This window comes from Protopterus annectens, chromosome 8.part0 (genome assembly GCF_019279795.1).
Source record: "Protopterus annectens isolate FY-2018-M chromosome 8.part0, PAN1.0, whole genome shotgun sequence".
Lineage (NCBI taxonomy): Eukaryota > Metazoa > Chordata > Ceratodontiformes > Protopteridae > Protopterus > Protopterus annectens.
Genome location: NC_056741.1, coordinates 784,201,972 through 784,225,249, shown reverse-complemented (window position 1 = coordinate 784,225,249; position 23,278 = coordinate 784,201,972). Strand labels below are relative to the sequence as shown.

Sequence of the window (23,278 nt, the reverse complement as noted above, 5' to 3'; positions counted from 1 at the left end):
TCTCAACTGTTCAGATTTTTCACAGAATGTCTGGAATGTTTGGCTTATAGTTTTGGTCTGTTCGTCTTAAAATTTGTGGTTTCTGGCAAATCAGTGAGAACTGAATTCACTAAATAATGATAGCCATTTAAATTTCAGTCTCTTTCAGGAAATGCATGTAACACAAAACATTTTATTCTAGCACCTTTCTAAGATTATACAAGCAATGTTTAAAATATGTCCTTGATTTTGGGCCTTTGCCCCCCCCCCCAATAAATTTTGACATTTTCCAGATTTCTTGTGGTGCAGAGTTGAGATATAGTTGAGTTTCAAGTGGATTTTACAAGGAGCTGAGAGCTTCAGGGGAACAGAAGTTTAGTGCTGCTTATGCCAAGTCTGTTTGCATTGTTAGTAGCACAACAGGTACTTGCTTTTGATGCAGAAGATGGAGGTCCTACTCCCACAGTATGTAGATAAATTGCAGATACTGTACTGTGTTGTACTTTAAAGGGGGTGAATGCTGCAGTCCTGAGAATGTCCTCCTTTGGAGGAGATATCTAGTAACTATGAACCTGCTTTCAGTTTGCCATCTATTCTCTATTGCAATATTACTAGTTTATCATTTTTAAATGTAACATAGGCAATTTATTCTTCAAGGGCAACAGGCACTTCATTTATAGATGAAATAATGAAATATAAAATTATTTGCTAGGAGCAACCTCTTCATTAGTTACATATCTCTTTAATGTGGAATTATTTAGATGACTTTTACTTCTGCAGAGATTGTTCAGATTTACTGATATCGGTGGATTGTAATGATAGAAGTTTGAGTGATTTTTACAATGGAAATGTCTAACAAAAGTGTGCTGTATAATACAAGGAATATAATTTAATACAATAAGGAAGCTGAATCAAAGAACACACTTATGTTTGCATGGTCCTAAATATGTTTGCAAGAGACCTATGATTTGAAAACCGCCCAAAGGTAAACTTAATCTGCCACTGGCCAAATGCATTTTCTTTGAATGTGGGTTTCAATGATGTTATAATGAATGTGAGTTTCAGTGTAGAGAACTTTTAATGCTAAATCTGTTTTCATTGTGAGACTGTATTGCTTTGTTTAGCAGATGTCTGTCGGTGTGTTTGTGCTATAAAATTTAAAATAAAAGTTTTAAATGAAATCCAAATAATCATTATAGAAGTAAAGCATAAAGCTGTATTCACAATACAATGTTTGTGGTAAATGGGGAGAAATAGCCCAGTAATGGTACACTGGAATGGCTGCAGCAGGGGAGGGCTGTGTATGGGGGGGCCCCATTTGACCATGATTTTGTGAGGTGGGAAGGGTGACAAACTTAAATACAGTGCTGGGCGGCACGGACTATGGCTACTCCACTGGGTAGGGGTGTGTGGATGTAAGAAGTAGGTAGGTAGGGGTGTGTATGCGTGTATGTAAGAAGTAGGTAGGTAAAGGTGTGTTTGTGTGTTTGTAAGAGGGAGGTAGGGGGTGTGTATATGTGTGTTTATGTGTAAATAAGAGGGGGTAGGAGTGTGTGCAGGGGGGGGGGGTCATACCTCACAATTATCCAGATTTTTGCCTCATATTTTCAGTTTGTTTCTCATAAAATTGTGTTTTATCTGGCAAATCATTGAGGACTGAAGTCAGAAAATAATGGAAGACATTTGAGTTTTACTCTTCATTTCCTCAGAAAATGCATACTAATGCAAACCTTGTTGTTCTATCCACTTTCTAAGGAGGTAGGGGGATGTATGTGTCATACCTTTCAACTGTACAGCTTTTCACAGAATGTCCAGATTTTTGCCTTATATTTTTGGTCTGTTCCTCATAAAATTCTGTTTTTTTTTTGACAAATCACTGGGATGAGTTAAGGATTAAAGTTACTAAGTAATGGTAGAAACAAACTCTACAATAGAAGGAGGAAACTGATGTGGAATAAGGTGAAGTCCCAAGACTGGAAAAACTCCCTTATCACCCTCAACAAAAAGGTGAGATCCCTCATCAAATCCTCTAAAGCTAACTATGAAAACAGAATTGCAACAGATATTAAAGACAACTATAAGGCCTTCTACAGTTATTTAAAGAATCTCCATGGCAATACCCAGATTTGCTGTGAGCTACTATAGCAATAACCCACGCCTGGGTGTGGGTAATGCGGGATTTAACCATGGTTGGTGTGGTTTGGTCCCGAGGGTGAAGCCCGAGGGACCAAACAAAGACAACCGTGGTTAAATCCCGCATTACCCACACCCAGAAGTGGGTTATTGCTATTATACAATGACATTATTTAAGAAAAGAAATAATTACTTTTCTTAAATAATGGCATTGTATAATGCCTCTTTGCTGCCCTTCCACAGCTGTCTGAATTCCGGCAGTTCTGATGTACTGCATGCCTACGCAGTACATCAGAGTTGCAAAAGCAACGGAGAACGCAAGATCTCCGTTGCTTTTACTGTTTCGCTATGTTAAATGGGTTTAACATAGCGAGACAGCTTTAAAATAAGCAATGGAGATCTCCGTTACTTATTTTAAAGCTGTTTCGCTATGTTAAACCCATTTAATATAGCGAGACAGGTTTAAAAAAAAAAGCAACGGAGATCGCAAGATCTCCGTTGCTTTTTACACACTGTGTCGCTATGTCAAAGGAGTTTAACATAGCGAGACAGCTTTAAAAAAAGCAACGGAGATCTGCGTTGCTTTATTTAAACCTGTATCGCTATGTTAAACTCTTTTAACATAGCGAGACAGTGATTTATACTAACGGAAAAAGTCCGGGCGACCGGACCTTTTTCCGTTAGTATATTGAGGGATTTACAACGGGCACGCTGGTTGGGCTGGCCAATCAGCGTGCACGTTTTAGAGGAAGAATTGTATAATGCACAATGGTACCTCCTATACCGACCCAACAGATATTGCCAATATACTGGCCGACAGATTCAGTGCCAACTTTATCCCCCCCCCCCCCAAAGGACCAATCACAATACCAGTAGGTTGCCAGGCACCCAGGATTACTGCTGCACAGATTAAAACAACACTGTCCAAGGCCAAGAATACAACTTCTGTATGACCAGACAATAGCCCTGGCTGTGTTCTACATGAATTACAGAGTGAACTGGCACCTCACCTGTGTGTCCTGTTCAGTCTCAGCCTCACCTCAAGCTTTGTCCTTAATGAATGGCGCACTGCTTTAGTCATCCCACTCTACAAAGGAGGAGCGAATACAGACCCTGAGAACTATCGCCCCATTAGCCTGACAAGTCTGATATGCAAAGCTGTGGAAAGCATCATCATGGACCTAATAAACAAGGATATAGGGAATCTCAAAACTCTGGATCCCACTCAGTTTGGTTTTGTGAAGGGTAGATCATGCCTGCTCAAATTGGTCGACTTCTTTGAGTCAGTCACCAGAGCTGTGGATGAAGGCAAGGTGGTTTATACAGCCTACCTTGATCTGACCAAGGCCTTTGGTACCATTCCCCACTCAGGAATCACTGAAAAACTCACTAAGTTAGGCATCAACCCCTATATCAGTAGGTGGGCTGCAAACTGGCCCACAGATAGGACCCACAGTATGAAAGTAGCTGACTCCAAGTCAGACTGCCGACCAGTCACAATTCAGGGATCAATTCTGGGTCCTCTCCTGTTTGGTATCTACTTCTTTGAAGTCCAGGCCAACACGAAGGGACTCTGGATGACAAAGTTCGCAGACTATTGCAAGTTGGGTGCCATTATTAGCTCCCCAAGTGATGTTGACATCTTATAGAAAGGCCTCACTGAGACCAATGACTGGTGTCAGAACCAAGGCCTTAAGCTCAATGCCAAAATATGTGTCATCATCCCCTTTGGGAAAAAAACAGTTCTCATGAATTACTACATCGATGGTAGTCCACTGAACACAGAAGGCGTTATAAGAGATCTTGGAACACAGGTTGACAGCAACCTCTCTTTTGACCACCACATTGCCATTGTGGTCAGAAAGTCCTTCTATGTGGCACATCTCATTACTAAGGGTTTTGCATCCAGGAGAAAGAGGTCATTGTCTCCCTCTGCTCTTCCCTCATTAGGTCAATCATGGAGTACAATGCCCCATTTGGCATGTACCTCACTAGACACCTACAACAACTGGGGAGGCCGCAAAAGTACCTCACAAAGAGGATCCTAGGCCTTAAACACTTGTCCTATATGGACAGACTCAAAAAACTCCAACTATTTTCTGTCTCCTCTCACCTAATTAGAGCCGGTCTCTGCTTGACATACAAAGCCATGTCTGACCCAGCACTGTTAGAAATGCTACATCTAAAGAAATCCCTCTGCACCACATGCTCCAGAGACCTGAACCTCATTACCACAATCAACAGAACGTGCTGGAGGGACAGGTTCATAACCCAGAGACTGCCCATGCTATGGAATAGACTTCCCATGCATGTCAAACAGAGCACCTCACTGGCAGTCTTCAAGAGAAAGCTTGATGAGTGGATGGGAAATAGAAATTCACCCGGGGATCACTCCAGTGGCTCTGCTCGACAGAGGCACTGAGAACTAAGGTCGGGTGGCACGATGCCAGGGTACAGGCTTCATATCCTTTAGAAAATACAGTCTAAAACAAATCCTATTATTCTAGCAACTTTCTAAATGTGTCCCTAGTTTTGGGCCTTTGTCCCCAACATTATAATTGGCATTGTCTTGTGTTAAGAGATTGAGAGGTATGGTGTGTGTGTGTGTGTGTGTGTGTGTGTGTGTGTGTGTGTGTGTGTGTGTGTGTGTGTGTGTGTGTGTGTGTGTGTGTGTGTGTGTGTGTGTGTATGTGTGTGTGTGTGTGTGTGTGCATATATATATATATATATATATATATATATATATATATATACATATACATAAGTGGGAGGTGGCATACCCATCATCTGTCCAGGTTTATATAGAATGTCCAGGTTTTTGCCCCATATTACTCCTAAAAAGGATTGAAGTTGCTAAATAATAACAGACATTTGTGTTTTAGACATCATACCCTTTAGAAAAATGCATACTAACACAAATCCTGTTATTCTAGCAATTTATTAAGTTCATGAAAGCAATATTTATAATCTGCCCCTATCTATTTTAGGCTTTTTCTTGCACTAAGAGGTTGAGGTGAGTGTGTGTGTGTGTGTGTGTGTGTGTGTGTGTGTGTGTGTGTGTGTGTGTGTGTGTGTGTGTGTGTGTGTGTGTGTGTGTGTGTGTGTGTGTGTGTGTGTGTGTGTGTGTGTGTGTGTGTGTGTGTGTGTGTAATGCCATAGTTAGAGTTGGATGGAATTTATTTTCAAGTGCATTTTCAAGGAATTGTGAGCTTTAAAGGAAGAGAAGTTTAGTGCTGCTCATGCTAAGTCTGCTTAAAATGTGCAACTGTTTTGTTTAGCAAATGGTTTCACTACTGTTGTATAGAATTTTAAAGCAGTGCTACACGCACAGCAGGTAGCATACTTGCATCTTGATGTAGAGTGCTGTAGGTTCTACTCCCACAGCCTTTAGATTTGTATTTTAAGGAGGTGAGGTGCTGCAGTCCTTAGTATGTACTCCTTGGATGAGACACCTAGTAACTATGAACCTGTTTTTCAGCTTGCTACCCATTCTCTATTGCAATATACTGGCTTACAATTTTTTTAATGTAACATAGGCAATTTATTCTTTGAGGGCAGCAGGCACTGCATTTGTAGATGAAACACTGAAATATAAAGTTGTTTTCTAGCAACAACCTCTTCATGAGTTTCAGATATTTGTAATGTGGAATTATTCAGATGACTTTTACTTCTGCAGAGATTGTGTATACTAACTGATTATTGATGGATTGTAATGACATTATGGTTGAACTGTTCTGAATTGGGCAGTTTGTCATTATTGGTTTGTATGTTTTGTTTCATTGCTTACTGGAAAAATGTTAAAAACTATAAATTTAAACCACATACTAACAAGTGGTGCTGTATTTATACAAGAGATGTAATTCAATTATATATTATAATTATTGCAATCTGGAAGGTGAATCAAAGAACTTTTGCATGCCCTAAAAATGTGTGTAGAGGGCCTCAGGTTTGAAAACAGCCCAAAGTTAAACTTAACCTGCCACTGGCCAGATGCATTTTCTTTGAATGTGGGTTTCAGTGCTGTTTCAGTGAATGTGAATTTCAAAGGTAGAGAACATTTAATGCTACATCTGTTTTCATTGTAAGGCTATTGTTTTGTTTAGCAAATGTCTATCAGTGTTTGTGCTATAAAATTTGAAATAAAAGTTGTAAATTAAATCCAAATATCTCTAATCGTTGTAGAAGTAAAGCATAAAACAGTATGCACACAGAGTTTTGAACAGTGTTTATGGCAACTGGGGAGAACTAGACAAGTAATGGGACACTGGAATGATTGCATGGGGGAGCTTTGGGTTTGCACCCCCCTTCAAAAAATCCTTTGAGCTCCCATGCTAGGGAGCCTTACAAATTTCCTTCCATTACTTTTCTGTAAATTGTCATTCTAACCTCCCATGCCCCATCCCATTCTTTTCATACTCTTCTATGGTTGTCTTTTCTAATTATCTTGTAACATTTTATATGCTTTATTATCCCCTTCTTAATAGCATCCTATGTTCTTGATTCCACTAAAAAAATCTTCCCATTGAAATTCTTCTCCTTTCTGTCTCTCTGTCTGTATTCTGCCAACAGTGTCTGATATGGAAGATTTCTTTGACTTGCAGGCCAAATACCTGTGTGGCTTCTTCATAATCTTGCCACCTTTTACTTCCAAATTATTTGTTCTAATAGCATGTCTCCTTCTTCAGCTTTCTCCAATTACTTCTGGCAATCTCGTGCCAGTTTTCTGTGCCCTTATTTGTATGTAGAGGTATTGGCAAAATTAACTTTTTCCATTTTGTTATTGGTTTAGTTATTATAATGTCTGCCACACACACATATATATATATATATATCTATATATATATATATATATATATATATATATATACATATATATATACATATATATATACATATATATATATATGTGCAGGTCTAATAATATAGATAGTCTATACCCAATGTTGACATGCAAAACATCAACATAAAAACGTAGAAAATGCCAACATCGACATGCCACAACACAAGCGCCATGCTTTGGTACATCCAAAATTTAAAAAATAAAATAAAAAACATTGTTTTTTGCAGGGTTGCAAGCCCCCTGCACCCCCCCCCCCCACTAATTATGTAGACTAGCTTTGAGAAGGTGCAAACACGTAAGGGCATATTCCCCAACCCCAGAAATTCTGCAATCTCAACACCTGTTGACCAGCTGCTTAGTGGATCATAAACTGTCAACTAAACAGCTGTTGACCAAACAAACTTTCAACTTTTTGCAGTAAACTAGTGTATGTATGTATCTATCTATGTATGTCTATATATATATATATATATATATATATATATATATATGTGTGTGTGTGTGTGTGTGTGTGTGTGTGTATATATATATATATATATATATATATATATATATATATATATATAAACACCCCTGTTAAAATGCCAGGTTTTTTTGTGATATAAAAAATGAGACCACAATAAATCATTTCAAAACTTTTCCCACCTTTAATGTGACCTATAACCTGTACAATTCAATTAAAAGACAAATCTGTTAGGGAAAAAATATAAAAAAATAAAAAACGTACAATAAGGTGGTTACATAAGTGTGCACACCTTAAACTAATACTTTATTGAAGCACCTTTTGATTTAATTACAGCATTCAGTCTTCTTGGGTAGGAGTCTATCAGCATGGGACATCTTGACTTGGCAATATTTGCCCTCTATTCCTTGCAAAAGCACTCCATATCTGTTAGATTGTGAGGGCATCTCTTGTACACAGCCCTCTTCAGGTTGGGTCTGTATTAGATATTCGAACGTTTAAAAGTTCGAATCACTAAAGAACAAACTTTAGTGATCGAACTTTTTAAAGTTCGAATATCTTTAAAAACAATATTTAAAAAAAAAGTGTTGTGTTTAAGCAGGGGGGGGGGGCAAGCCCCACTGCACTCCCCCCCCACCCCCCCGCTACTTAAATATACCAACTCCGAGATAGCACTTAAATTGAAGTGCGATCTCGGAGTTGGTATATTTAAGTAGCGGGGGGGGTGTGGGGGCTGCAGTGGGGCTTGCCCCCTACTTACACCCTTTAGTTTTTTTTTTTTTTATTTTGCTTTTTTTTTTACATTTTTATATATATTTGAACTTTTAAAAGTTCGATCACTAAAGTTTGTTCTTTAGAGATTCAAACTTTTAAACATTTGAATATCTAATATAGACCCTTAAGGTCACCCAACAAATTTTCTTTTGGATTTAGGTCTGGGCTCTGGCTGGGCCATTCCAAAACTTTAATTTTCTTCTGGTAAAGCCATTCTTTTGTTGATTTGGTTGTATGCTTGGGGTCATTCTCATGTTGAAAGGTGAAATTCCTCTTCAACTTCAGCTTTCTAGCTGATGCCTGAAGGTTTTGGGCCAGAACGGACTGGTATTTGGAACCGTTTATAATTCCCTCCACCTTGACGACACCCCAGTTCCAGCTGAAGAAAAGCAACCCCAAAGCATGATACTGCCAGCACCATGCTTCACCGTGGGGATGGTGTTCTTTTAGTTATGCGAAGTGTTGTTTTTGCACCAAACATACCTTTTGGAATTGTGGCCAGAAAGTTCAACCTTGGTCTCATCAGACCTTAACACATTTTCCCACATGCTTTTGGGAGATTTGATGCATTGTTTTGCAAATTTAGCTGGGCCTGGATGTTTTTCTGTGTAAGAAACGGCTTCCATCTTACAACCTTACCCCATAGCCTTGACATGTAGACAATATGGGATATTGTTTTCACATGTAGTATACAGCCAGTACTTGCCAGAAATTCCTGGAGCTCCTTCAGTGTTGCTGTAGGTCTCTTTGCAGCCTCCCTGACTAGTTTTCATCTTGTCTTTTCATCAATTTTGGAGGGACGTCCAGTTCTTTGCAACGTCACTGTTGTCCCATATTTTCTTCACTTTTTGATGACTGTCTTCACTGTGTTCCATGGTATATCCAATGCTGTGGAAATTTATTGTACTGTTCTCCTGCTGATACCTTTTGAACAATGAGAGCCCTTTGATGCTTTGTAAGCTCTCTGCGAACCATGGGTTTTGCAGTAGCAGGCAACTGAGTAAATGTCAGGAAAATCCTACTAGGAAAGCTGAACTTTTTGGGGGTTAATCAGAGTCTCTTTAATTGATGGCAGGTGTGTACCCAAGAATCAAAAGGTGCTTCAGCAAAGTATTTGAGTGTGCACACTTATGCAACACGTTTATTGTACTTTTTTTATTTTTTATATTTATTCCCTTAACAGATTTGTTTGTTTTTCTTAATTGAATTGTACAGGTTATAGGTCACATTAAAGGTGGGAAAGGTTTTGAAATGATTTATTGTGATCTCATTTTTTTATATCACAAAAACCCGGCATTTTAACAGGGGTGTGTACACATTTTATATCCACTGTATATACATTATATATATATATATATATATATATATATATATATATATATATATACATATATATATATATATATACATATGTATATATATGTATATATGTATATATATATATATATATATATATATGTATATATGTGTATATATATACATACATATATATATATATATATATATATATATATATACATACATAATCATATCATATATATATATATATATATATATATATATATATATATATATATAAACATGTACAATATGTATCTGTGTGTGTGTGTGTGTGTGTGTGTGTGTATGTATATATATATATATATATATATATATATATATATATATATATATATAAAAAGTTTACTGTCACTTGATAGAACTGTATTTAACTAAAAGTCAAGTGGTTATAACAGACTGACTAAAAAGCATTTGTGCCATCAACATGACCAGCACCCATTCAGCACTAGTTGTTTGGTTTTACAATGTTTATATTGGTTACTATCTTGCGGTCTTTCTTATTCCTCTGTCAATGTTAATTTATCAGCCATTTCAGCATATCTGCATATGGATCCTCCTTTTTCAGTGCAATCTCATTTCGAAATATTCTTGAAAGCGGTTTTGCATAAGAGGCCTCCAAGAAAATTGGGAGGCCCTCCTTGGGGTTGTAATTTTGTGTTAGATAAGCTAACAGCTGCTCCATTTGAACTAGCTTATCTGGCTGACTTGAGGTTCTTAACATGGTAAGTAGTTTTACTGATTGGTCTGACCTCTGCAAAAAGGGTTTCTGAGTTGCAAGCTGTTACGGTGAGTCTCCCAGTGTGAAACTGAGAAAGTGTGAAAAAAGCTGATTAACTTTTCCATAGGGACAGGGTTTCTTGCAGAACTAATTCTTCTTTTATTCCTAAAGTGATATCCAAGTTTACTTTAAGCCAAACTGTCCCTCTCCACATTTTCTTTCCTGAACCTAAAAATGAGAGAGAAAGGCTACTCTATACCTTGAACGTTCACAGGCTACTCAGGTATTATTGTGAAAGATTTTAATCTTTCAGTTTTTCAGGTCATTTTTCCATTTTTTGTGAAGTTAAGAAGGGACAATCTTTGTCAAAACAGGGCATTTCTTAATGAGTGTCTAAGTGGTATTACCTTTTGTTATACTCACTATTACAAATCTATTCCAGAAAAGTAAAGGCTTGCTCTTCTAGGACCCTTGCTTCGTCTGTGGCTTTTTGGAAAGGGTTGGATTCTATAAGTATTCTACATGCTGCTACTTCGTCCTCTGTACATACTTTTACAAATCACTATAAGCTTGGTTCCTTCTCTAGGTCCTGATCAAACCTTGCTGGAGCCATTCTCCAGGGGCTTCTGGACTCTTCTCCTTCCAAATCCCAAATTTAGTTAGCTAGGATAATTTACGAATATAGATAAGGCAACTGCAGGAGTGACTGATATGATAAACATACTACAGTTGTGTAAGTAAACTTACCATACAGTATATGTTTGAATGATCACTGTAGCAGTAGCCACTCCCTACTTCCACCCTCCTTTTTTTTTTTTTTTTTTTTTTTTTTTTTTTTTGAGTGTTTGTTATGCCAGGGTGTGGACTTTTTTTTTTGTTGTTCGAGCATTGTCCTTTCAGGGGTCATCCTCCATCTCTTTACTGGCAGGGAAGCTGTGAAGGGCTTGGTGCCCAAACTTATCTTTTATCCACTTCAGCTTGAGCTGCCTGACAATTTGGGCACATGGAAGGCACCTTGAAGCTTTGGCTAGCTGTTGCATCCTTGGCAGGTTATAACCCATGTAACTACATTCTCACCCATTTTTCATTTGTTCTTCTTTGGTCTTCCAAAGTCCTGTTTATTTTAAATGCCTCTCAGTGTATGTGGTCTGGTATTTTCTTCTTGCTTACATAAATACATCTTATAGGTTCATAGGAAGGTACTAGGCTATTGGCCCGAGGGCCTACGTAACCCTAGCCAACAAGGTTCCCTGGCTTACGCCACCCAAGAAAGTTATTTTCCTATGCCACTGTCGAGCAGAGACACAGAAGTGATCCCCGGGGAGTATTTCCTATTTCCCATCCACTCATCAAGATTTTTCTTGAAGAGTGCTAATGAAGAACTTTGCTTGACATAGATGGGTAGCCTGTTCCAGAGTATGGGAAGTCTCTGGGACAGGAATCTATCCCTCCAGAGTGTCCTGTTTATTGTGGTGACAAGGTTTAGGTCCCTAGAGCGTGTAGCTCAGAGGGATTGAGATTTCTTTAGGTGTAGCATGTCCAACAGCTCTGGGTTTTGACATAGCTTTATATGTTAGGCAGAGATCACCTCGGAGTAGGCGATATGGTACGGAGTAAAGCTGGAGTTTTTTGAGACAGTCAGTGTAGGGCATCTGTTTGAGGCCAGTAATTCTCTTTGTGAGGTACTTCTGTGGCCTTTCCAGCTGCTGCAGATGTCTTGTGAGGTACATTCCAGAAGGGGTGTTGTACTCTATAATGGGTCTAATGAGTGTCAAGTAGAGGGAACAATGACCTCTTTTTTCCTGGATGAGAACCCTTTTATGATGAGGTGTACCACGTAGAAGGACTTCCTGACTACTGTGGTGATGTGACTATGAAAGGACAGACTAATGTCCACCTGGGTCCCAAGGTCTCATCACACATTTGGTGTTAAGTAGACTGCTGTTTATGTAGTAGTTCACGGGTGCAGAGTTTTTACCAAAGGGGATGACAATGCACTTTTTGGCATTGAGCTTGAGGCCATGGCTCTGACACCAAGCATCTGTCTCAGCGAGGCCCTTCTGTAGGATTTCCACATCATTTGGGGACTCTGCTATGGCTCCTAGTTTGCAGTCATCTGCAAACTTCATTAGGCAGAGGCCTTCTGTGTTAGCCTGCACTTCAGAGAAGTAGATACCAAACAGGAGAGGTCCCCGGGACTGAACCCTGTGGTACTCCACTTGTTACTGGTTTTAGGTCAGATTTGGAGTGTGCAACTTTTACAGTGTGGGTTCTGTCAGTGAGCCATTTGGCAACCCATCTTGTGACATAGGGATTTATACCTAGTTTAGTGAGTTTAGCTATAATTCCAGAATGGGGGATGGTATTGAAAGCCTTGGCGAGGTCAAGATAGGCTGTGTGAACCACCTTACCCTCGTCTTCAGCTTTGGTGACTGCCTCAAAGAAGTTGATCAGGTTCAGGAGGCATGATCTGCCTTTCACAAACCCAAACTGGGTGGGATCCAGAGTTTGGAGGTTGCCAATGTCTTTGTTTATAAGTTCCATGATGATACGTTCCATGGCCTTGCAGACCAGGCTCGTCAGGCTAATAGGGCAATAGTTCCTGGGATCAGTGGTGGCTCCCCCTTTGTGGAGTGATATAACTGTTGCTGTACGTCATTTAGTGTGCACAAAGCCTGATGTGAGGCTATGATTGAACATGGTGCTTAGGTGGGGAGCCAGTTTGTTCTGAAGTTCGTGTAAAATGCAGCCTGGGATCTTGTCCGGTCCCATGGATGCTGTGTTTTTGGCGTTAGAGAGTGCAGCTTTTACCTGCATAGTTGTGAATACAGGGACTCTTCATTCTTCCTATATAGATATGGGCCCTTTAGGGGGTGGGGGGTGGTAAAGTTATCACTGAACCTATCTGCCAGGATGTTGGCAGTATCAGTTGGTTCTGTAATTTTCATGCTGTTGTACTGTAACTCAGAGCAGATCTGGGTATTGCCATTGAGATTCTTGACATAGCTCTAGAATGCTTTGTGGTTGTCCTTAGAATCAGTGGTGATTTTGTTTTCGTAGCTAGCTTTGGAGGATCTTATAAGGGATCTCAGGTTCTTACTGAGGCTGACCAGGGAGCTCCTCCACTCATAGGATTTTACTTTCTTTTTCAACAATTTCTTCCTTCTGTTGTACAGTTTTTTTATGGCAGGGGACCACCAGATTGGCTTCCTTTTTTTTGGAGGATAGCATCTTGGTTCTGCCTGGGATAGCATGATCCATGCATTCGTGTAAGTGCTTATAGAGTGCATTTGTGTAGGATTCAGCAGTCGTAACTGTGTTGCCCATCTTCATGGGCGCCATGAAGTTCACCACTTCTGTCTTAAGAAACATGAATTTGGTTTTGGAGAAATTCTTTACTGTGGTTTCCTTAATGGGGGGTGGGGGCGGGATGTGGATATCAAGGTGATTAGCTTATGGTCGGATCGGACCAACGAGGAGTTGACTTCAGGTGTAGAACACCGGTCACTCATGTTGGTAATGACTAGGTCTAGGATATTGTTGCCCCTGGTGGGGGTGTGGGTAAGTTGATCCAGGGCATTGGAGTTTATGAATTCCAGAAAGCGTTGTGTGAAGGAGTTGGTACACGAGTAGTTTTCCCAGTTAATGGTGGGGTAGTGGAAATCACCCATTATTAGTGTGTTTGGTTGAACCCTAATATTTTCCAGTACATCAAGAAAAGAGGAGTGGGAATCCTGGGGCTTGGTGGGGGTTCTGTAGCAAGTTAAAATTTGGATTGCAGTTTTGCCCAGAGTTAGTTGCACTTGGATAACCTCGGATGCATTATGCTGAGCAACTAGCCTGGAGATGTGGATATCCTTAATGGATATGGACAAACCTCCGCCATTGGTGTTCTGGTCCAAGTTACATGGCCGAAAAGTGTGGTATGAGTTATAGCCTGGTAGTGCAGGAGTGCACTCTGGAGCCTTGAACCAGGTCTCAGTCACTGCACAGATATCAATGTTCTCCATTTTAAGGAGTGCCTCAAGTGAGTGCATTTTGAGATTTAGACTTCTAGCATTGAGTAGCATTACCCTCAGTTTTTGCTTGCCTGTTCCTGTTATGGTGGCGAATTTGTCATTTGAACCTTGCCTAAAAAAGGCACTATAGGGGCGGCAAGAGCCTTAGCCAGTATCCGGAATCCCAGGGGCGACAGGTGCAGGCCATCTCTGGCAAAGCATCATGGTCTGTCGACCATGTCATCCCAAGCAGACAGATGCTGGATCCCCTTAGAATGACACCAGAAGCTTAGACAATTGTTGAAGTCAATAATTTTGTCCTTGTACTGCGGTATCATTCTGGGCAATGGCAGAGTACTATTCAGGGCTAGGGTCATACCTGCCTGGGCTTTAAGATCGGAGAGCTCTTCCATGTCTCTTTTCATGTAGTCGAGGGAGGTACATCCTGGGTCGTTCACACCAACATGGACAATGACAGAGTCATATTTGTACTTGTTGTGGAGTGACCTGAGTGCGTGTGTTATGTGGCGGATCCTGGCACCCGACAGGCAGCTGACAGTAACCTTCTCCTTGTTTAGCTTGGTGAGTGGGACATCAGTGTGCCTGACTATAGAGTAACCTATGACTAGATTGTTAGATATGTTGTTTTGCCTTATTGGCTATGGTTGAGTGGCACACTGAGTCTGTAGGCTATGTGGCATTTGGGTTGTGTTGGGAGGTGGAAGTTGCTTGCTTTTCTGCTTTGGAGGTCTCTGTTGCTTGAGCAGATTATTATTGAGAGCCTCCGTGAATGTTTTTGTGTTTCTATGTGTGGATTTTGGTGGTATGGATGTAGTGAGACTATGTGATAAGTGTGGTGTGGTGCAAGTGTTTACCTTCTCCTTTTGAATGTCAAGTTCAGTCTTGGTTGGAGAGAGCTTTACCTCCTATTTGGCTAGATAAGTGCATCTCTCACAGGTTGTAGTGTTGGGTGGTAGGAGGAGAGGGTTGTCTGTGTACATGAGGCAATTTTACATTGCCCCAAGATGCCCAGATTCATCAGATAGACAGGAGAGAACACTGGGAGCTGACCCTTGGACATGCCGGAATCAAAACCTATTTTCCTCTAGATAAGTGAGGAAAGTGAGTACAAGAGCTGTGTTTCTCTAAACAAGTGAGGAAAGTAAGTGCAAAAAACGTTTTTCTCTAGGTAATGAGGAAGGCTGAGTGCTAGAGTAATTAGTAGCTTCTTTAGTGATTACAACAAGTTCTGAACAAGTGCTGAGCATGAATAAGCACATTTATGTGCTAAAACTAAGACTCTGTATCTGCACTAGACTAGTTACTGAAAAGAAACAAGTGCAAATGCAGGTTTTCAAATCATAAAGTTGAGAGAGATGGAAACGATTGCCCAGACGGCCAGTAACTACAATTTCTGGGCCAGAACCACTCCTTATGTGGTAGACAGGTTACCTAGTTCTTACCACTCCCACTGACAAGCTAGAAGGCTTCCCTCCAACACAGAGAGGCTAGGGGGAGGGGCTCAGAAGCTTACATACAGTGCTGGATACAGCATATCTGTATCTGGACTACACTAGTTACAGGAAAGGTAGGAAACAGAAAAGTATCTAAAACAGCAGTAAAAACAATTCAAATGCAGTGGAAGCTAGCACACTTGAGTATGTATCAGTATTAGACCAAACACAGTTTAAAAAATGCAATTAAATTAAAAATGACTAAAAACAAGTACAGAAGGAGTGTGTTATGTAGAATGTGGCAAAGAGATGGGACTGGGGGGAGTGTCCCATATCAAATCTACAGTGGGGCGGGCAACTGCAAAAGCCTCCAAATTTAAACAACAAACCAGAAATAGGGAGGGAAACACTTTCAGCAGAGATCTGAAAAATTATACAGTGAATCAAAAATAACAGTGCACAACTCTGAATAAAATTAGTCCAGCAACAGTTTACAGTACACAATTCTGAGGAGCCAAAAAAACATACTTAGCTCTGTAAATTTCCAGATAGTTTGAAAAGAGCTCTGTTAGATGCAGGTTCCAGCAATGGTATGCAGGCTAACTAACAGGGTCTATTATTATGCAAGTAATCCTTCATATAGTCAGAACTTAAGACACAGCAGAAAATAGGGGGAGGGGGGACAAAACACTTTCAGCAGAGATCTGAAAAACTATACAGTGAATCAAACTTAACAGTGCACAACTCTGAATAAAATTAGTCCTGCAACAATTTACAGTACACAGTTTTGAAGAACCAAAAACGTATACTTGGCTCAGTATAATTCCAGATAGTTTGTAAAGAGCTCTGTTAGACACAGGTTCCAGCAATGGTATGCAGGCTGTTATCTAACAGGGTCTATTATTATGTAAGTAATCCTTCAGATAGTCAGAACTTAAGACACAGCAGAAAAAAGGGGGAAGTGGGACAAAACACTTTCAGCAGAGATCTGAAAAACTATACAGTGAATCAGAAATAACAGTGTACAACTCTGAATAAAATTAGTCCAGCAACAGTTTACAGTACACAATTCTGAAGTACCAAAAAATATACTTAGCTCTGTATATTTCCAGATAGTTTGAAAAGAGCTCTGTTAGATACAGGTTCCAGCAATGGTATGCAGGCGGTTAACTAACAGGGTCTATTTTTTGCAAGTAATTCTTCAGATAGTCAGAAAATAAGACACAGGAGAAAATAGGGGGAGGTGGGACAAAACACTTGCAGCAGAGATCTGAAAAACTATACAGTGAATCAAAAATAACAGTGCACAACTCTGAATAAAATTATTCCAGCAACAATTTACAGTACACAATTCTGAAGAACCAAAAAATACTTAGCTCTGTATATTTCCAGATAGTTTGAAAAGAGCTCTCTTAGACACAGGTTCCAGCAATGGTATACTCTACATTAATGATGTGTTCAGGTCTGCTTCTTGCTGTTCAGCACTGGCATTCTTCTCATCCAGAACTTTTTTCTTTTTTTTTTTTTTCTAGTTGACATTTTTCCACAGATTTTTTATTTTTTATTTATTTTTTGATGTTCAGACAGTGTGTCTGCTAGCCAGTAACTGAACTTCTCCTACATTTATAACTTTTTGTCTTTTTTCACACTGGGAGAGCACAAGTTAATGTACTACTGAGTCAGCCAACATTCTTGGGAATCCCCCCAAATTACACTGTTTTGTACACTATATGAAAGTGATGTCCTGAGTGAAATCACTGTTGCAGTTTTCTTAGCATATGGAAAACAGAAGTAATCCAGAAAGCTTGAGTCAGGTCTGGTATCTCACCTGTGACCCAGAGGGTGACAGGAATAACAAGAAACAGAGTACAAAGGATTACTCCAGATAAAATCACTTTAGCTAGCATTTATCCATCTACTTATTTAACTGAATAAACTACTTGAAACTGCATCAAGGCATTTTATTCCTCCCACAGGGAGAGTATCAGAGAGAGTGTCTCCTAGATCTGATAAATAAATTGATTTTGTCTGGACTAATCCTTTGTATTCTATTTATTCTTAACATGTGTTTTCATCTGCTGACATCCGGCACTTAAAGAAGACTGTAGAACGTCTCTTCTTCCTAAAATGCAGCAACCCCAGAATTGGTTATAATTAAAGGTGGGTGCAAGCGTTGTCCCAGTGGGTGGTGAATCCTCTTCCCATGTAAAACTTTTTTTTTTTTTTGCAATTTTGGTGAATGCTGAATTACTCAGGTTTATTCAGTGAAATTTGGTCAAATGTTGTGCAGCAAAACTTTTGAACGATTGTGTTGCACTTGACCACAGTATATCATTTAATACCAGGTGGACATTTTATGTCTTCATTGCTTTTCTCCTGCTGTTGGTATTTTTTGCACAGACTTCAAGGGATGATGGAACTGAGATAACTGATTGACAGCCACACAATAGAATACTAGTTGCTCAGTGGCTTGTGCACCAGTCTAACTCGAGCATCGCCATGCACATTTGTGTTCTCAGCATGCAAGAAATATGCTGCTACAGTTTACAGCCAAAATAAATACATCAGAGACTAGCACAATAGGCACATTTCTGCAATTGACTGCTTTCTGACAACAATTTGAGAATGAAAACCAGAAATGAATCAGAATTTTTGTCACTCTAAGCTTGAAAATAAGATGATCTGCTCTTATAAACGTGTTCATTCTCTAATTTAGAAACTGTCAAAGAAAACCCTTTATTAACTTTCCAGTGGAATGCATTTGTTGACACAATCTTTGTAATTTTGAAGCTGTTTTAATGTGTTTGCACACTAAAATGTGTTTCTTGATGCTTGTTAAGAGAGAGACATTAAGTGCAAGTAATGTTGGCATAGAAGATGTAGGATCCCCAATGCTTGATTGTAAAGTGAATGAGTTTTGTGTATTTTTATCTGTTTTGAATTCTGCCATCACTGTTTCTGTAGGATACCTCTTCCAGTGTGGTTTCTGTTTGTATAGTGGCAGCGTATGGGCTTTTCTTTTTTCTCCACATTTCTCTGACAGTGGTGTTAAATGTGTATATTTATATACAAGTAAGGGAGAGTGGGGGTGCAGGAGACTTGCACCCTACAGAAAATGCTTTTTAATTTGTTTACAACAGGTTGAATATTTGATTGGTTTATTTTATCTGGTTGAAGCTTTAACAACATTAGTTTTGGTAAAATATTGGGGAACTGAAAATTAACAAATTTGACCAAAACACAGTATTACAGTTAAATATTAATAAGATACTTTGTAAACTTATGTTCCATTCCTGGCACTTGCTTTTCCAATGTCCTTCACTCTAACAATCTTTAAAGGTAGCTTCTGTTTCTTCTTTTTTTTTTTTTTTTTTTTTACTTCCCTTGACTGCATTTTTTCATAACCTCTATTTCCTTATCTATGTGATGTTGAATTAAATTGTGGTTATTTGCAGGGAAAAAATGGCTTCTTGTAATGATTCATGTGTGGAATTTTCTTATTTTGCCTCATAATGTTCCTGAACTTGAGATCCAGAGTTGGTACTCTCTGAGTTCCAAGACCTAGCCATATCTCTTTATCATCTCTTGCCTTCTTTTTTGTTATTATTTTATTTAATTTGTTAACCATGGGATAAAAATGGAATGGACCATTTTCAAGATCATGTGAGAGCTGGTTGGACTCTTGTGTTTTGTTTTTTTTTTTACTTCCCTTCTCTGTACCCGGGCAGCAAAGGTTAAGTTTGCTCTTATGGTAGTATTTGGAAGAGTTAAAGAAGCTAGTTGTTTGTAGTGCTTTTTGTTTCCACTAAGGTTGGAATAAGGCTCTACGGATTCTGGAATACTTCTTTGAACTAGCTGTGAGAGGAGTGAATCAGTTGCATAAACCTTGTCTGTCTTGGCACTTCCTGGATTGTGTACACTACTGTTGACCAGCTTCTCTGTCTAAGTTAGCTTCTCCTTGTAACCATACTGGAGACAGTCTTGTCTTGATAGATTTTAACCTGATTTTTTGTAGTCAGTTATTAACATTTTCAGTTCTAAGCTTTTACTGCCTGATCCTGCATCTGACCATCCCCCTGGTTTTATCCTTTCATCATCCTTGTGTGAGTATGCTTATACAGGATTTCTTCTCTGTAAGTCTGTGTACTTCACTGTCTGACCTTACAGATGTTATTTAGGGAGGGACAGTTCTATGTGCTGAAGGATTTCTTTGAAGCTGTGTAGATATTTCGTAATGTCACTTCTGCCTGCTCAGTATTTATATTTGCACTGCACAGACTGGGGGGAACTCTTTCTCTTATTAGCATCAGAACTAGTGTCTGAAGAACCGAATGTGATTTTGCTGGGAGGAAAATATAGATCTGAGGGTTCATTCACATTAATATACATATATCTGTGATATTATCTGAAAATTAATTTAGAGCTTTTCCACGTGATTGCTCATGTGACACAGCATGGCTTCACTGGTAAGGTCTGACTGCAGAGGCTGATGCAGTGATCCAGCTGTGTGACAATGAACAAGTCACTAAGGCAGGCACTCTTCCTGGGCTGAGTCAGAAAAAAGTCCATGGAGATCAGTGTTCTGTCCTGGAAAATAAATACAAATAAAGTAAAATAAATATTACATCAAGTTATTGTTGGTAGTTTTTACAGGAAAAAAATGTTAATTTAAATATCTGCAGTGTTGCTGTGAGTTATAACAATATTATTTTATATACTTTACAAATTGTACCTCATTCACTACTAATTTACCAAGCTTCTTTCTTTATTTTTTTTAAGACTGCACCTAAGAGTTCATCATGAGGACAAGAGGTATGAATGTGGAGAATGCGGAAAAACATTTATTCGGCATGACCACCTGACAAAGCATAAAAAAATACACTCAGGTATTGTAGATGCATTTAATTAATTCATAATCAAAAATATGTTTAGTGTTATATTTTTATCATTTAAACTTCTTTTGCATTTTTTTATTGGTGACTTGGACTTTGTATTTGTTAACTGCTGTGGAGCATTGATCTATGTGAAGATTTTCAGACTGTAGGCAGGAGCGCTGTTAGGTTAAATGACTTGCATAGAGTCTCACTGTAGGTAAATGGAGGCTAAGGGTATCAAACTCATAAATACTGGATGAAGCTAGTTAACAGCTCATAGCCTTTCTGTTCTAATTGCTAGACATATCCCTTGGGACATTCAGGTATGTATAGTAGAACACTGAAATGAGCCAGCAACATCATCAGTATATACAATGCATTAACATTTCAAGAAACAAACCAGACTTGTTTATGCAGTGTGTAGTAACTAATTAATGAATGATTTGTCTAGTAATATTTTAACTTTTGCTGTGGTTTGTTAGAACATTGTTACTGTAAATAGATGTCCTTCTAGTCTCATGTTGCAGTATTCCAAACTCTTGGGTTATCCTCTGCTTGCTACCTGAACGTTCGGCCAGTATACAAAATCTTGTAGCCACTGCCAGGTACATGGGACATTTCACATTGGCCTAGGGAGTGTGAGCCATAAAAGTGGCGTCTGCATCTACCTTTCATTAGAACTTCTCTGCTGCCACTCGAATGTCAGTACTTCGTGCCATCTTTGCAGTCGGATCTTCAAGTTTCTAAGATAAGTACCCCATTGGGGCTGCTTCTGATTCCTTTTTGTCACTGCATGTCTGTTTAGGTTATATGGCATCCAGGAAGGGAAAGGTGCAGGTGTGGTAATCAGATCCCCCATAAGGATGCCCATGAATTCTACCTTTTCTGTCTAGGGCCTACCCACGACCATTTTATTTGCGCAATCTGTCAGGCCTTCATCATTAAGACACTCCACAGTCGTCTGCATGCCTTAAACATTTACTTAGAGGCTATAGCATCATAAACACTTAGTGTTAGGGATGGAAGGGTCATCCAGCCAGCCCATGACACCACCTAAAAAGAAGGGTAAGGTTGCCAGGCTTGAACTTGCATCTGCCCCTCCTCCACCAGATGTTCCGCCTGTGGCTGACATTCACCCGGAGGAACATTCAGAGTCTGCTGTTACAGTTATAGAGGGTAACCCTTGGGAAACTTCAGAACCTAAGGCAGAAGGCACATCCCTGCTGACGAAGAGGGGGTACCTCAGGGACTTACGGCTGCCCAGACTGCAACTGCATCCACTGCTTCCCAGCTAACAGACTCTAGGCCTGTCTGCGAGACTAGGCCTTCCCTAGGGCCTACACCTTCTAGGCCTTCACTTAAAAAGAAACACAAAACAAAATAACTCTCCCCTCCTGCTGAAAGCCAACCTGATTTTCAGGCTTTTTCACAGAGCGTATTTAATGCCGTTATGGTCCTAAGGCCTGCCATGCCTGTTTCCCCACAGGCTGCTCCTCCTCCTATCAGTCCCAGGCCTCAGGCTGAGGAAATTATCCAACCTGAAGCTGAGAACTCCTGAGACTCCTCTTCAGAGGATTCTCTCTGCTATGTTTCTCAGGTGCCTTCTGTTCTTGGGTATGCTTCTCCAGAGGATGAATCTGTTGAGGCTGACTCGCCAGGAGAGTACCTCAAATTTGGGGAGACAATTTCTGAATGGGACTCTTCTGAAATGTCAGAGGTCCAAAAAAAGGCATTATGAGCTTCTGCAGATGGAAAGCTCTGCTGCTTCTATTCTTCCAGTATTACTGGCTTTCTTGGATGATTTTAATGCTCCCTCTATTAATCCCGATTCACAAATAACTGCATGTAGAAGGCCTGTCAGGTTTTACAAAGTCCCTGAAGAGGCAGCATTTTTGTGTTGCTGACCCTGTCACTGTCTCAGTTTCAGCAGGCAAGCCATCTAAGCTACTTCCCTCCACCTCTGTCCTTCTTACAGACAAGGATAGTAAGGTCATGGAGCGCCTTGGTAAGAAAGTATATATACTTCTGCTACCCTGGACTTTAGGGCAGTGAAGTACCAGCTGCATATGTTAAAGTATGCCTTGGCTCTTTTGACCCAGGCCACCAAGCTTTTAGCTGACCTTCCTGACTTGTCTTCCAAGGCTCAGATCACCAGTCTAATTTCCCTGTCTTCTCAAGTTACTAGACATTCAATTAGATGTAGCCATGATGCTGCAGAATCTTCTGCCAGGTCTGCAACCTCAGCTTCAGTCCTTAGAAGATATGCATGGTTAAGGCTACAACCCTTACCCAATTATATTGGTGCCAAATTGCTGGATGCACCCCTGGATAACTCTGCCGTTTTTGAATTTAAAGTGGCTGAGCTATTTAAGGCCCTTCAGCAAAAAGGAAAGGAACTGCAGGATTTAAAACACTTGTTCATCTCTTCTATACCCAAATTTCATAGGCACTATCCCTCTAAGACCCAGTTCATGAGGAGACACTCTGCCCCAGCTCCCCATGCCAGGACAAGAAAGGGCACTAGGAAACAGCAGACCCCTTCTAAGCCTGCTCAAACTCCTGCCCAGAAACCTCCCTTTCAGGACAGGGCAGGTAGCCTGTGACTACCTACCTCACTGCCATCCAAGGTGTTTGCCTTTCAAACACAAGGTGCAGGGTTTGATTCTCACAAGGTATAATTGACTAGGCTTAAAATGGCTCAAAA

General features: G+C 39.8%; 1 protein-coding gene across 2 annotated transcripts in view; it reads left to right on the top strand.

The window, feature by feature from the left end:
- The window catches only part of ZBTB41 (zinc finger and BTB domain containing 41), a 660,593-nt gene that overhangs the window by 443,059 nt on the left and 194,256 nt on the right, over positions 1–23,278 (top strand). For both annotated transcript variants that reach the window (XM_044080254.1, XM_044080256.1), the window contains one exon: positions 20,480–20,586. In XM_044080254.1, coding sequence (XP_043936189.1) covers positions 20,480–20,586 — 107 coding nt within the window. The remainder of the gene's footprint in view (positions 1–20,479; positions 20,587–23,278) is intronic.